Raw genomic sequence first — 14,793 nt, 5'->3', positions numbered from 1 at the left:
CGCGGGTACGGAAACGGTGAAGCCTTTCCCACCACTAGAGGGTGCTAGAAGTCTTCCCAGCCTCTACATCCATTGGCTGAAGCTGGTGTGCATGCACACACACACACACACACACACACACACACAGCCTGGGTCGAAAAGAAAAGGAAAGCAGGAAAAGCAAGAGCGAAGAAAATCCCCAGAAAAACCAGCAGCTGATGGTAATTCGAGTGGACGAGGGCCGCAGATCCCAGAGGAGGCTCTCAGTAATCAAGTATGAAAGCAATGGGCCAGATGAACCCATGTTTCTTGCCTTCCCTCCCAGATCGAGGGGCTGCACAGACACTGCTGCGCCAGCCCCGGGCTCGGGGTGTTGGGCATCCGGCGGGCCTCCTTCCCGGTGTTCTCATCTAACTCCTCTCCGCACTGCCCCTAAGAGCTGAATGGGGATGCGGGGGTAAGAAATCGCATTTCCCGGGCTGCGCCAGCCACCCTGTTCCCCAGCCGTGACCTGGAACGCAGCAGGAACTGGGTGTTGCAAATGTTGCTGAGCGCCCGGCCCACCACCCTTCCTACTGGGCCCGGAGGCCTCCTGGATAGCAGCCCTTGGCCGCCTGGGCTTCCTACCCAGCCCCAGCAGGGGCGCACAGCACAGGGGGTCCCTCCCGGGCCCCTTGCCCTTGGGTGCAGAGAGCCAGGATGAGCCCAGCGGCTCTCCCTTGTGGCAACACAGCCTTCCTCCCCCTCGTCTGGTGCATGGGGAGGGTAGCTGAGAGTGTCCGGGGTTCCTCTCTAGGTGAGTTCCTGGCCAGGCCTCCCCAGCTCAAGCTTTAGTTGAAGGTCTGCATTCCTTCCTGCTTAGGGTGTCCCTGACAGCGCACCCCCAGCCACGATCAAGGTCAGACATGCCCTCAACCCTCGCCAGGCAGTTGTGGGGGGTGGTGCCTGGTTCCACTTTCAGTACTCAGGACACCAGACCTCCTGGTCTGTCCATACTGTACCTTGGAGGCGGGGCTGGGCTCCCCTGCCCTGTGTCGGGGACAACCGCTGCCCGCTCCAGGCTTTGCTAAGTTTGGAAACAGAAGGATGAACTAGACCCAATTTGTGTTCTAGACGGGCTCCTTCCCTTGGGCCTGTGAACAGAATCCAGGGGCATCTGTGTGCTTCGACTGGACGGAATGACCACCTCACTTTCTCTAACTGAATCAAGGTTGGTGTTTCCTTCCATTACACGCGGGGGCAACAAGCGAGCCCCCCGAGGGGTGCATGCGCCCCTGAGGCTTGCTCGCCGACAGATACGCGGGCACCTCATGGCAGCTCCACTGGTGACTGGAGACACCATCACACCTGTCCCAACGTCCCCGCCCTCGGTCTTGCTCTTGAATCTTGTTACTTGAAGCATTTACAAGAAGGCACAACGGTGACCAGATTACAGATTTGCTCTTAAATACTTTGAGAACTGTATTTCAACAAAGACGGTTTCCCTTACAATCCTGTGAGCCTTATTTGATGCATGGGCAAACGCTGCTTTGAGAGGAGGGGGTCTCTGAGGGGTTTCAGATGCTGGAGGGATCATGGGGCACACACTGGTGACAACCACTGCCAGCCAGAGACACACCGGTGGCATGGGGGCCGGTTGGGGTGAGGTCTGGCCAGCGCGCTCCCTGGGCGGTGTTGGGGGGTTGGCAGTGGGGGAGAGGGTTTGAAGGGCACAGCGGGTTAGCCTGGGCACTAAGGCTGAGTGTTGGTGGCTGGTGGGGGACGAGGAATCTGTTTTCAGGCCACCCCTGTTTGGTTTTGAACATTTGGAGCAAACCCAACCTGAGAAGCCTAGGGGGCCCTGGCCTTGCCAGACCGTCCCGTTTGGGGACTCCCTTGTGTGAGGTCACTTGGCCCTCATAGCCACCCCCCCGGCTCGGCATATCAGGTTTTACAGCCTCACTTTCAGAAAGATGACCTTCAAGGAATTACAGAAAGTTACCTTAGAACTCAAATGTCCCTCCTTCCATCCGTGGGATCCTGCACCCGCCAGCCCACAGATGCCTGGGGACCCCTCCCCGTGCAGGCACCAAAGGAGTCTGGTGTCCACCCCGTGCTGGGCTTCGGGCTGGGGACACGAAGGGTAAGGACCAGTCTTTTCTGGAGGAACTAAAGGTCTCTGAACCTTGGTGTGTGTCTCTGTCTCTCACACACACATGCGTACTTGCGCGCACACACACACCCCACAGCCTTGTACCCACATTTGTGCCCAGTCAGCCCCGCTGAGGAGACTTGCAGCCTCGGTCAAAACAAGGTCAGAGCTGAACACGACATGTGATAGAAAAGGAGGAAATTCCAGTTATTAGACATTCATTTCCAGTCAGCCATACCGGCTCGGAAACTTTCGAGACAATTTTTAGACGAGCACCTGGGGTTTCGACTCAGCCAGTGCTGAGGGCAGAGCGTGAGCCCGTGGCCCCCTCACTCACAAGCTGCTAATTTTAGCACCCAAACAAACCAGCAAGCCAAGCGTCTCCTCTCCTGGTCCACGGCCCCTCCTCTCCCAAGCCCTTCTTGTGAGCCCCACGCTTCCTGCCGCCCCTGCAGGGGGCCCCTCCCTCTCCCTCCCAAAGACCTGGGTGCTCCGGCGTGACCCTGACCCCCGCTCCGACAGTGGAGCCTACCCCAGGGATGCCCCAGCTGGCTGTGAGGGGTACCCCAAGGCCCCCCTTCAAATCTCAGCTCTGCCCCTTCCCAGCAACTGTACCTCAGTTCCCCTGTCTGTTAAATGGGGGTGATGTTTGCCACTGGGACATGATGGTGCCGGGACTGGTTTGAGGGTCTTGTTCAAGGCCAGAGGTCCAGGAGCCTCAAAGCCAAGGGAGCAGGCAATCCTGGCCAGCTCACCTGAGGTGGTGGTCAGAGCCTCAGGTGAGCAGATGACTAAGAAAATGAAAGGGAAAATCAATGTGGGTGAGGACAGGCTGACCTCGCCTGGCAGCCTCCCAGCCCCATGGAGGCAGCTTGATTCATCCACAGAGGTCGGATGACAAGAGGGCAGGGCGAGAGGCGGGAAGGGAAGCCGCCAGGTGAGGGCAGGCCGCCCGGATGGGCCACCGCGTCCCTGACCCAGGTCTGTGTGGAGGGGGTGCTTGGACCCTGCAGGAGGACCCTGGCTGGCCCAGACCCCGGGGACCCCATGAACCCTGCAAGCGAAAGTGACAGCCACCTTTGGTTTGTGACTGTTTCTCTAACGAATAGAAATTCAGCAAAACAACAGGATCGGGAAAAATTAGGTGCGAGCCGGGTAAAGGTCACGGGAAAAGGAGTGACCGTGGGCTGCCCTTTCTGCTCAGAGCAACACCTCCAGCTGCCAACATGCAGTGTCCCTCTGGTGTCCTTCTTGGATTTCTCTTCTCTGAAGGCAAGGGCCTGGGGAGAGCCAGGCTTGTGGGAGCACAGGTACCTGGGCTGCCTCCCCCATACCCCTTTCCCTGCCAATGGCTGGTCCCCTAACTCTGACCTGCCTGTGCTCACAGCTAGGCACGGCCAGGGGAGCCCCCTGCCTGCTGTTGGTCAGGGGAGAACGAGTCCTGACCTGGAGTTTTCACTGATCCCATGGTATCAACACTGTCCCCACACCGAGGCTCTCCCTGGTACCGTCTGGCTCAGCCACTCGCAGGGCTGCCTTGCTTGCTGGCCCCTTCCCACCCCCATGGGGCCTCACTGCTCTGGAACTTTCTGGCTGCAGACATTCTCAGCTCCTCTGGTGATGTGACCTGAGGGCGGCCTCTCAAAAGTGGCCGAAGCCAAGAAACACAGTCCGGCAACCAAAAAAGGCATCCCAAGACTTGAGTTCCTTAGATGTCATGAAGCAAACACATTGTGTGCACTATAACCCTGGAAAACAGGCTCTCTCTTTCTCCCATCGACTTCTCTCACTGTGGCTGCTTCCTCCTCTCTCGGAGGATTTCTCCCAAGCCCCTAGTCTCATTCTTGGCCTCCTCCTGTCATAAAAGGTCCAAGGGTGGGAGTGGTAGAGCCCTCCCTAGGGGGAGAGAGAGGGAGGGGAACAGTGTATCCCATCACACAACAACCTGTCCTTTTCCACTTGAGCTAGCTGGGGCGGGCTTCTGTGTCTGCCCCAGGACTTGTGCACCTGCTGTGCTCACTGCTTGAACGCTCTTGCCCCACATTGTTTTTTCATGGCTTGTTGCCATTCCCTTTGGGCCCTTGCTCAAAATGTTGCCTCCTCAAAGAGGCCTTACCATCTAAATAAGCTCTCCTGTGGCAAATGTTGTTGTTTGTTCTCATAAGGACCAGTCCTGTTTCCTATGTTTGAGTGACAATGTGCATAGCCCCAGAGTGGGTATAGGATTCAATACTCGCCAAATGGGACATCAGAGAAGGCCTACTGGGGGTTTCTGGGAAACATGTTCCTCCACAATAAAGGAGAGATCTTCCCTTCTTGTTTTGGGCACCAGAAGTGAGGATGTGATGTCTGGAGCTGTGGCAGCCATCTTGTAACAATGAGGTAATTGGCCTGAAGAGGAAACCAGCTGTTCTCTAGAACAGTGAGAAGGTCTGGCAAGACAGGGTTTGCTTCCTACATGTTAAGTGATTGGGGCTGAATTCCAACTACCTCCTTTAGATGAACTACATGCTGGCCAGTTTGCAACAGTTCCCACCTATCCCTGTGGCCTTACCATGGCCCACTTCACTCACTTACATCCTTGCTGGACTCTGGGCAGCTCTGATGGCGATGTGATGACTTGCACTTAATTGTATGTCCAACTCAGCAGCTGCCTGTGCCCAGCTACTGGGCACGAGGGGTAAATCAGACAGACCTGCTCTCTACCCTTGTGAAGCTCACAGTGAAGACAGTCACCCCAACATGGTCTGACAAGAATTGTGGTGGGTGTGCCCCTCAAGTCAGGTCAGATCAGGTCAGGCCGTCCTCCCCCAGAGGACACCTGATGCATGAGTAGGAGGGAGGCAGAGTGAAGTGAAGGGAACAGCATATCAGAAGAGGAACAGCCTGTGTGGAGCCCCAGAAGCCAGAGAAAAACCAAGAGGGCTGATGTGGTTAGGGGGTGCTATGTGTGGTTTGGGGGTGTCCTAGCTGACAGCGAGAGGTAAGGTCAGCCTGGGCCAGTGTGGCAGTGGTGGGATGGGGAGAGGTGAATGGCTTCAGGAGAGAGTTAAGAGTTTCCAGGATGAGTGAGAGTGTAAGAGAGACAGAGACACAGTGAGAGAAAGTGGGTGTCACCCAGCGTTTTTGGCTGCAGGATTGAGCAGGGGTGGGTGGGGAGAGGCAGGTTTGGGGTCTGAGGGCATGAATTTGGCTTTAGGCCTGTGTGGACTGGTATTCCTTAGTGGAGGGCAGGAGGTGGTGTGGGGTCCTGTACAAAGCTCCCCCCACCAAACCCTGCTTACCACTTCACAGCAGAGAGCAGCCCCGGGGGTGGGGGGTCTTAGAACTTCCAAGTTTCCCCGAGGCCAGAGAGGATTGGCCGGCCACATGCCGACAGCCCCTGCGGGTCTCTGCGACAGGCCCACGGAGAAAGCCCCAGACCAGAGTGCCAGGCCTGTTCTGGTCCTCACCCACAGAAGCCGGGCCGTCAGTGGGTACCACTGTGACGGAGGGCACTGGGGGCCGTGCAGTGGGGTGACCCAGGCAGAGCCCCTCTCAGAGATGCAGGGCCACAGCTAGTCCCTGCCAATGGCCTACATATCTGACGAGGAAATGATGGGGTGGCCCGCTGGGGACACTGGACAGCTGTGGGAACGGACAGGGAGAGAGCCCCTAGGTATAAAGTATGGGACAGCGTGAGTAGTGTCTCTGTCATGCCCCAAAGCGAGCAGTAAGCACACCCATAGCTTGTCTGTGCAGGAAGAGCCTGGATGGGTGCAGGTGGCTCTGGGGGATGGGGACGGGGATGGGGACAGGGCAGGGGATGGGATCTACGTGGATGCCGTCTTCTAACACATGCTTCCGAAGCCTGTGAATGTTTTATCTATTAGAAATGGGTACAGAATTCTAGATTAAAAACCAAAGAGCCTCTGCCCCCCTGAGGTTCCTGGGTCCTTTCTACTGGCCTCAAGGGCGATGGTCTGAATTGTTCTCAGGGTATGTTTTTTTCCCCCCCCAGAACCCCGCCGCCTGGGTGGGGGAGGGGGCCAGGACAGTGGGGTAGGACACCTCCTGTTGCTTTTAGTTTGGGTTCCTGGGGTTTGAAATGGAAACAAAAGAACCAAGGTTCAGCCTCAGTTGGAACCCTCCCCCTGGCCCCCAACTCCTGCCCCTGGAGATTTCTCTGGCCCCAGGTCATCAGAGCACAGGCTAAGCTTCCTGGAAGTTGCTGGAACCCCTGCAGAACATTCTGGATAACACGGGGACTGGAGCAGGTGCTAGGAGGTGCATCTCCCCATCAAGCAGCCAGAACATCCTGGTTGACCTTGGCAGGACTGCCAGAGACAAATCCAGGACAGGGAGCAAAGCAGGGCCGGAGGGAGATGCCGACCTAGATAGATGCACTTGCAGGGGACGTGACCCTGGATGCCGTGGGTTTTGAGGCTGTTGTGATGGCACGATGCCAGAGCTCAGAGATGAGTCCCTCCCGCACTCCCCTCCCCACCCCCAAAGTGTGGCCTGGTTAGGTAAAAACCCAAGCAGGCTGCCTTGGGGGAAGAGAGGAAACCCACATCCTCTCCCATCTGATCCTGAGACTTGGCTCTAAGCCAGCCACTGCCTGGGACTCCGGAGTCTGTCCCCAGTCACTGCAAGAACAGAGAGGCCTGGCTGTTGCCACCAGGGCCCTGCCCTCTGAACCGGAAGATCCAGCAGAGCCTGCAGTTGGCAAGTCAGCCGGGGCTGGCTAGAGTTCCAGCTTTCCAGCTGTGTGACCCTCATCTAGCTACTTGGCCTCTCTGGGCTTTTTTTCTCCCGTATAAAATGGAGAAGAGTTGTGGGGTCAGTAAGTCAAAGAACACTTACAAAATGCTTGGCACAGAGTAGGAGCTCAAAAAATAGCTGCTAATATTTTCCCAACCCAAGAGCACAGGTCATCAATCTGGGGATGCAGGGCCCCCAGGAATCTGAGAAAGCCTGCCGTTTCTCCCCCAGGAAAGTGTAGATCTACACATGTGTGGATGTGTGGTTGGTGTCCTTGGAGGAAGACCACGCATCTATCCCTGGGGTTACCCCCTGCAACAGGGTCCCTGCTCGAGCCTGGGGCCCTGGGTTCCCCATGCGGGCAGCAAGCTCTACTGTGCATCTCGGGCGCCTCCCTGAGCCCCGGGCTGGCTCCCAGGGGAAAACACGGCTTGCAGACTCTGGTGCAGTAATTTGAGCTGTAGTCTCCCCATCGCCCAGCCCCACACATGCCCCACTTTCCTTCCCAGGCAGCCTGGAGCTAGAGCAGATGATGTCAGGGGTCTTCTTTGAAAACCCCCCGGGGAGCCAAACCCCAGTCTCCTGCTGACTTCCCCGTTCCATCGGGAACTGACCCAGAACACAGCAACTCATTCCTGACCTCTCCTCCTGCCTCATCTTAGTAGCACACACACAGGCCCACAGCCCTGCCTTCTGCAACCTGGTGAAAATGGCTCAGGGGTGCAGGGGAGAGGGGGAAGAACCCACCACCAATTTTTCCCAGGTATCTTTCCCCACGTGTGTCGTCTCTTCACCCCTCGTCGTCTCCTCCCACCTCCCAAATTACATGCAAGCCACGAGTTTGCTTATTCTGCACAGGCCTGAGCATCTGAAGTTAAACAAATAAATAGAAATAAATCAGCAGACCTTTTATTCCGGGTCCCTCTTCTGGTCACGTCTGTCCCCTTGGCTCTAAGTACTTTATGAGGAAGCACCGGGTATGAGGGGGAACACGACTGCCTCAGCTTGGATAGAATTTACTGTTCAACGTACAGCTCTGGCAAGACGGAAGCCGAGACATTCCAGCTTCTGCAGCTCCTGGCGGGGCGGATGGCTTATCTGGGGACAAATAACCACAGCTGGGCCTCCAGAAGCATGGCCTCTCCGGGCCCAGCGCATCCAGCTTGATTCTGGGGGCTGTTTCGAGGAAGAAAAAAAAAAAAAAAGCCTCACTAACTGGCTCTTGGGGGAATATATTTTTGTTTGTAAAGGCGTTGCTCTGTCTGGCAAACTTGGATCTCAGGGATGCGGGGACGAATCGTCATCACAGAGGGACAAGGGGAGCAGACCCCCTGCCTCGGACACCCCTCACCCCCACCCCCACTTATACCTCCCCGGTATGGTGCTCATTTGACTTCTAAGGGTCAAAACGCTAAAAAATAAAAATAAAAAAAAATCCCGCAGGATGCACAGTGTTGTTTTTTTAGACCGAGAGATTCATCAAAAGCTCTTCTATTTGTAATTCATATCTTGACTATGTGGCAAAACCCTGAATCACTCATGCCCATGGTATTTAAGACCAAGAGTTGTTCCTATATCTGTTAGGAATCGCTTTAAGCTGTTAAGTAACCAAGGACTGAAATAACAGTCATTGAACACAAGATAAAAATTTATTTCTGTCCCATGTAAACAAAACCCAAGCAGTAGTCCTGGGCTCCAAAGTGCCATCAGTGACTCAGACTCCTTTTCTCTTTCTTCTCCACCACCTTCTTGCACAGAGTTTCCATTCTCAAGGTCACCTCAAGGTCCAATATGACTGCTGGAGCTCCAGCCATCACATCTGTAGTCCAGGCAGGAAACTAGAGGAAGGGCTGTTTGTCTGCTTTGTCTTTCCTCCAAACCTTGTTGCCTTACATTTTCTTGATTCCTCCCTAGCTGCAAGGGAGGCTAGGGTATATGGTCTCTTAGCTGTACACCGTTTCCCAGAATAAAAACAAGATCTTGTTAGTAAGTGGGCTGTCAACCAGCAGTTTCTCCCCGGGTTCCCATGAACACGCAGACCTGGGATGGAAGCCCATCCTGCCACCTACCCATCTGATAAATACTCAGCGTGGTGGCAGGCTGGACTGGCCTGGTTTTGGTCATGCCCAGTCAGGTCCGTACTTGGAAAGTCTGCATGAAGGGGTCCAGGAGAATGGCTCTAGAACCCACAGGGCCTTTGTTATCTGCTGCGGAGGGAAGCACGGCTGTCCTGCACACACACCCGCCAGCCCAGCCCTCAGGCAATGGGAGCAAACCCAATCCAGACCCTTACCCCGCATGCTCAACGGAAGGAAGCAGTCAGGCTGCGTGTATGAACGTGACGTGCAGAGAGCCCGTGTGGGGAGAGCGGAGTAAGGGGCCCTAGCTTCTGGGGCTGGAGTCTGGGATAGGGGTGGGGGGGACCTCCCAAGCAGCCTACGGAAGGACAGGCCCGTTCCAGAGTGACTTGATAACTTGTCACCACAATCAGGACGTAGCTTAGTCAAAGAGGGGCTGGGAGCCATCCCGCCCAAAGACCAGGGGTGACTCAGGTGTGTCCTGGGTGAACTGGGATGAACTGGGATGTCCAGTCTCCCTGCCTGCACTGGACATGGGGCCTGACCTAAGCTATCCCAGAATGCTCTGCAGGTTACTGAGGGGGCAAAAGTTGAACACTCTGCCAATGATGAAATAATCGTAATTTTATAAAGGCTGAAAACAAGGAAATGGAGAGATTTTAATGCAAGAAAAATAATAGCATGGCACGCTTCCCCCTCCGCCCCAACTGCCCTGCCTGGGAAGGCGTATCTGGCATGTTCCGAGGGCTGGCAGGTGCCCTGGTGCTCAGGGTCCCTGCCTACAAGGAGGACACCTGCTCCATGCATTACATTCATCTCCTGTTCTGGCTTCCGTGGGGCCACTGGCCTCCGGCCTGGCGTCGGGTCCTCCGGGGGACCCTGCCTCCCTGCTGGTGCCGTGGGGCCAGGTCAGCCCCGGGGGGCATAAACCCGTCCCGTCCCCACTGGAGAGTGTCTGTCCCCTCAGCTGCGTCTGTCCCGGGGCTCCCTGGTGGGAGGTGGCCCATGACCGGGAGGACGGAGCCCCCTCGCTCCCCGGCACTGCCTGCTGGGGTCCAGACACCCTGGGAGCTGCGCTCGGACTCGGGGGCCCCCTCACAGCTGGTCCTCGTCCACCCAGATGGTCTTGCGCTGCTCCTCGCTGATCTTGTCTTTGAGGACTCGGAGCAGCTCCTCCACGCTGCCCCACATGTCGGCCTCCACCGTGGCGTACAGGCAGGGCAGGGCCTCCAGCTCCTTCTCCTTCAGCCGGCACAGCCGCAGGAACTCCTCCTCTGTCTCTGGCCGCGGCAGCATCTTTCTGTGGGCAGAGGGCAGGGGCGGGGGAGGGACACACACACACAGGGCGCTGTGGGAGCTGCGCGGGAGCCCAGGCTGGGGGCCCATCTGTCCCCGGGCAGGGGGGGTGGGGGGGAGCCTCGGGGTGGGGGTCAGGGGGTGCTGTGCCACTTGACCTCCCCTGCCCGCCCCACGGCCACCCCCTGCCGCCTTCCAGCACTCCACCGTGCCACGGGCTTTGTTATTCTGGTCCCTGCGGAAATCCCAAGAGGTGGGGCTTTAAAAAATCTTTTAATTTTTTTCCTTTAGTTTACTTAAAAAAAAAAATTCTTCCATCTTTCAGAGCTAGTTGATGGACTGCGCAGGGGAGCTACGCTGCTTAGTCTTATATAATCATGGTCGCACACACGTAAAAGTTCCCGTCCTGACCGCTGTTACAGAGCACAGTCCGGTAGTGTTACGTCTCTTCATGTCATCATGCCACCGAGCTCCAGAGCTTTCTCATCCTGCGAAACTGAGCGGCACACCCGCGAACACGCTAACCCCCCTCACCCTCCCTGGCCCCTGGGGCCACCATCGATTCGTCTGCAACTCGTCCAGGGGCCTGGAGTAAGTGGAATCGTGCAGTATTTGCCCCTTGTGCCTGGCTTGTTTCGCGGAGCCTCGTGTCGTCGAGGCTCATCCCTGATGTCGGAGGTGCCGGAATGTTCTTCCTTTCTAAGGCTGCGTCATGGCTGTGAGCCGTTCCGGAGACGATGCTTTGGGTTCCTCTGGGCAGGATGCCCTGGCGCGGAACCGCTGGGTCATGCGGTCATCCTGCGAGGACCCTCCGTGCCGCCGTCTTCGGCAGTGGCCGCGCATTCCCACGTCCCCGCCCGCAGCATGCCAGGCTTCCCCCCAGCCTTGCCATCACGTGGCCACCTCGGGTTTCCGGACAGCACCCGTCACAATGTGTGTGCGGTGGCGAGGTGGGGATTTTTGTCTTGTGTGCTCATTCGTGGGTTCCCTGGGGCCAGGCACTTAGCAGGTGCACTAGAAGGATCTGGTGGAAGAGGCCAGTGGCCTCACCACCTCCTCTCACTTGCAGCCGTGTATGTGTGGGAGAATTGGGGTCAGGGATAGCTCCACCTAATGGCCAGGCCCCAAACCCCATAGCCAACCCTGCCACAAATACCACCGGCTTGACCTTGAACATGGATTCAGACCTTTCCTCACCGCCCGCGAAAGAGGATCGGGTGCCAGCTCTCGCCCGGGTGGTCCTAACCCCTGTCTCCACACAGCAGCGGGAGGGAGCCTTTTACATCCTGTTAGATCATGTCACGTGGCGTGGTCTGGACCCCTCGGCTGCAAGGTGGCTCTCCCCGCCACAGTCCACCACATGGTCTCTTGCCACTGTCCCTGCCTCGAGGTCTGGGCTCTTCTCCCTCAGCACCTGCCCTGCCTGCCCTCGCAGCCCTCGGGCTGCTCCAACGTCAGCTTCCCTTCCCCAGCCGCCTGGGGCCTGTGGCCATTCCGCCTAGTCCTCGTCCCTCTGGACGTGCTCTGGGTGTTACTGTCTCTGCTGCTAGAGGCTGGGGGTCGCGTCTGCCCTGGATTGCAGCCGGGCACAGCCAGGAACCCTAAATGGGGAGCAGGGGGACCAAGTGCACAGCGGTTCTCAGTGGCAACCCCAGCAGTGTGCAAGGAGGGAAGGGCTGCAGGAAGCCTGGCAAGAGGGGTCTCCGAGCCCTACCTGAATCTCTTAATGTTCTTCTCCGACACCCGAATGAAGAGCACGATGGGATAGATCCTGGACTTGATCAAGTCTCTGGTGCAGCTGATCCCGGCCTCCAGCAGACAGTGTTTGTCCTGCAAGCACAGCGGCCAGTGGTCAGTAGCTCCTCCAGCCCCTCTGGGTAGCTGGGGCGGGGCCCGTGGTGCAGGGTCAGGCTCCGTGGAACAGGGACAGGGGCAAGAGAGCCCTGAGCGCCCCCAGCGGCAGCAGGGAACCAGGTGAAGCCCGACCCCTGCTTGTTGGCACACTCGGTCCCACGAGGCTATGCACAGCAGTGAGTGCTGCCAGAACCCAGGCATCGAGCCCAAGGGGAAGCAGGCGGCAAGAGTGAGTTTTAATGAAAAGCAAAATCAGCTTCAGGAACACCTGCTACCCCTCTCCGCTTATGAAGGCGTTCGTGGTTCTATCAAGGTGGAAAACCCCCGAAAAGTGAGGTGGGGCTGGACAGTTCCGGGAGCATCTGCAAGGCGTGATTCCCTGGCACCCAGGAGCTCACTGCTTCTGAAGGAGAACAGTCTCCGTGTGACCCCAAGGTCACCATCCACTGCAGAGCTGACACCCCGCATGCTGGGGCAGCACTCAACAGTTAGCTTTGCTTTTGGAAAGGCCCCGGAAGGAGAAACAACTCAATGCTGGGGGCTGATAAGGACCATGTTGTCTGGCTGCAGAAGGTTCTAGAATGCATGCAGATACCTCTCCTGCATTGCTACCAACTTCCCTCTGAGGGGAATAGGACTCCTGGTGCCCACTTGTTCTCCCTGTCTCTCTGACCCACGCGCCCTCTATCTCTGACTCTTGTTCTCACAGACAGACATGTGACCCTGGGCAAAGTGAATTGGGAAGACCAGTGCCAGGGAGTCATCAGAAATAGAAGGTGACTTCAAACTATCAACGTGCATGTCAGACCCCGGAGAATGAGGGTGTGTGGAAAGGGAACACGGACCAGAAGAGAAAGGGAAAAGGAGGAGGTTCGCCCACAGGGAGATCAGAGCAACTCTGTACCCCACCCTTGTGCACGGCTGAGGCCGCCTCACAAATATCACTGGTGGTCTCACCCCATCCAACCCCCAACCCCACCTCACCTTGGCGGCCACAGCTTCGATGTTGGCGGGAACAATACATTCAAAAGTGTTGGGGTTCTTCTCCCGGGAGTAGATGATGGTCTCCGTCTTCTGCTTCCTGAGGAACTCGTCTCTGGTGACAACGTCTGCAGACAGACGGCCAGTCCTGAGGGCAGCACAAACCTCCCCTTTCTGGGCTCAACAGAACTCCACCTTGATACCCTTCGGGCCACGTTTAAATGAACCCTAGCTCCTGTACTAGACTGTGAGGCTTCTCAAGGGCAAGGTCAAGGGCTTCTTCACACTTCCCATAGCAGCCCACAGAAGAGCTGGTTCGTAAATTCGCAGCATTAAGCTTCATTGGACAAAGTAGCTCAGACACTGAAGTGCAATACTGGTGAGTTGTCTATCATGAAGGATGGACGACTATCCATCCACCCACCCACCCATCCAACCATTCATCCATCCATCCATCAAACCAACCATCCACCCAACCATCCATCCATCAACCCATCCATTTATCCACTCACCCATCCACCCATTCATCAACCCATCCAACCATCCATCCACCCATCCATTCAACCAACCATCCATCCATCCACTCACCTGTCCATCTATTCATCTACTCATCCACCCATCCACCATCCATCCATTCACCCATGCAACCAATCATCCATCCATCCATCCACCCAACCATCCATCCATCCATCTACCCATCCACACATGCAACCATCTATCCATCCACTTACTATCTATCCATTCATCCGTCCATCTATTCATCCACCCACCCATTCAACCATTCATCCAACCACCTACTCACTCACCCATCCAACCACCCATCTATCCATCTAACCATCCCTCCATCCCTCCACCAATCTACCCATCCATCTAACCATCCATCCACCCAGCTACCCATCCACCTACCTATCTAACCATCCATCCTCCTCCATCTATACATCCGTCTATCCCTCCACCCATCCATCCATCCATTCATCCATCCATCTACCCATCCACCAATACACCCGTTCATCTATGTACTCATCCAATTACCCATCCGTTCAACCATCCATCTGCCCATCCATTAAGTTAATTTTTATTGGAATTTATCACTTATTGAGAATCTAAGGATCAATCATTAGAATAAAAATATGCTAAAACCATAGCTGTTGTTGTACTTGAGAACCTATGACACAGCTGGGGAAAAGAATGTGGGATACAGAAAACTATGAAACAATTTAGCAGGCACAGCGATGGGCTATTTACTGTGGCAGCAGTGAGGAGGGCTGGAGGGAATAGAGGAAGAGGCAGGCTTCCTGGAAGAGGAGGTATATACTGGAGGCCCAACTCACTTGCTGGGTGACCATGAACACATCTTTAATCTCTTGACCTCAGCTTCTCCATTTATGAAAGGAGGAGGGTAGAGTCAGTCCAGGACTGGAATTGCCTGCTCAGGCCCAGGCTGGCCGGGGCAGCCCACACTAGCCCGCAGATTTGGCGTGTATGCTACATTGTACACTGGAAGTGAGTGGGAAGGGATCTGGGGGAGAGCCAGCATGGGAGGAGTCGAAGGTGATTTTGGGGGAGGGAGGCAGTCTAGAACACCCACCCTACAGTGCCCACAGCTCCCTGGCTGTGAATGCGCCAAAGGGAGGACAGAGCACATTTGCAGGGTTCGGAGCAGCTAAGTGAGATTTTTAAATCAGGCATTCTACCTAATCTCATATTGCCAGAGAGGGAGCCTCAGGCAAG

The 14,793-nt window shown here is 56.2% G+C and overlaps 1 protein-coding gene across 1 annotated transcript in view; it reads right to left on the bottom strand.

The window, feature by feature from the left end:
* Positions 1-8,487: 8,487 nt before the first annotated feature.
* The window catches only part of CARD11 (caspase recruitment domain family member 11), a gene marked incomplete at its 5' end in the record, with an annotated part of 110,524 nt that continues 104,218 nt past the window's right edge, over positions 8,488-14,793 (bottom strand). Inside the window, 3 exon segments of the mRNA XM_080830705.1 lie at positions 8,488-10,231; positions 11,942-12,057; positions 13,066-13,190. Coding sequence (XP_080686831.1) covers positions 10,027-10,231; positions 11,942-12,057; positions 13,066-13,190 — 446 coding nt within the window. The 3' untranslated portion in view covers positions 8,488-10,026.

Source organism: Martes martes (assembly GCF_963455335.1).
Source record: "Martes martes genome assembly, chromosome: 18".
Lineage (NCBI taxonomy): Eukaryota > Metazoa > Chordata > Mammalia > Carnivora > Mustelidae > Martes > Martes martes.
Note: the sequence above shows the minus strand (reverse complement) of the source record. Positions and strands in the feature narration are given on the sequence as shown.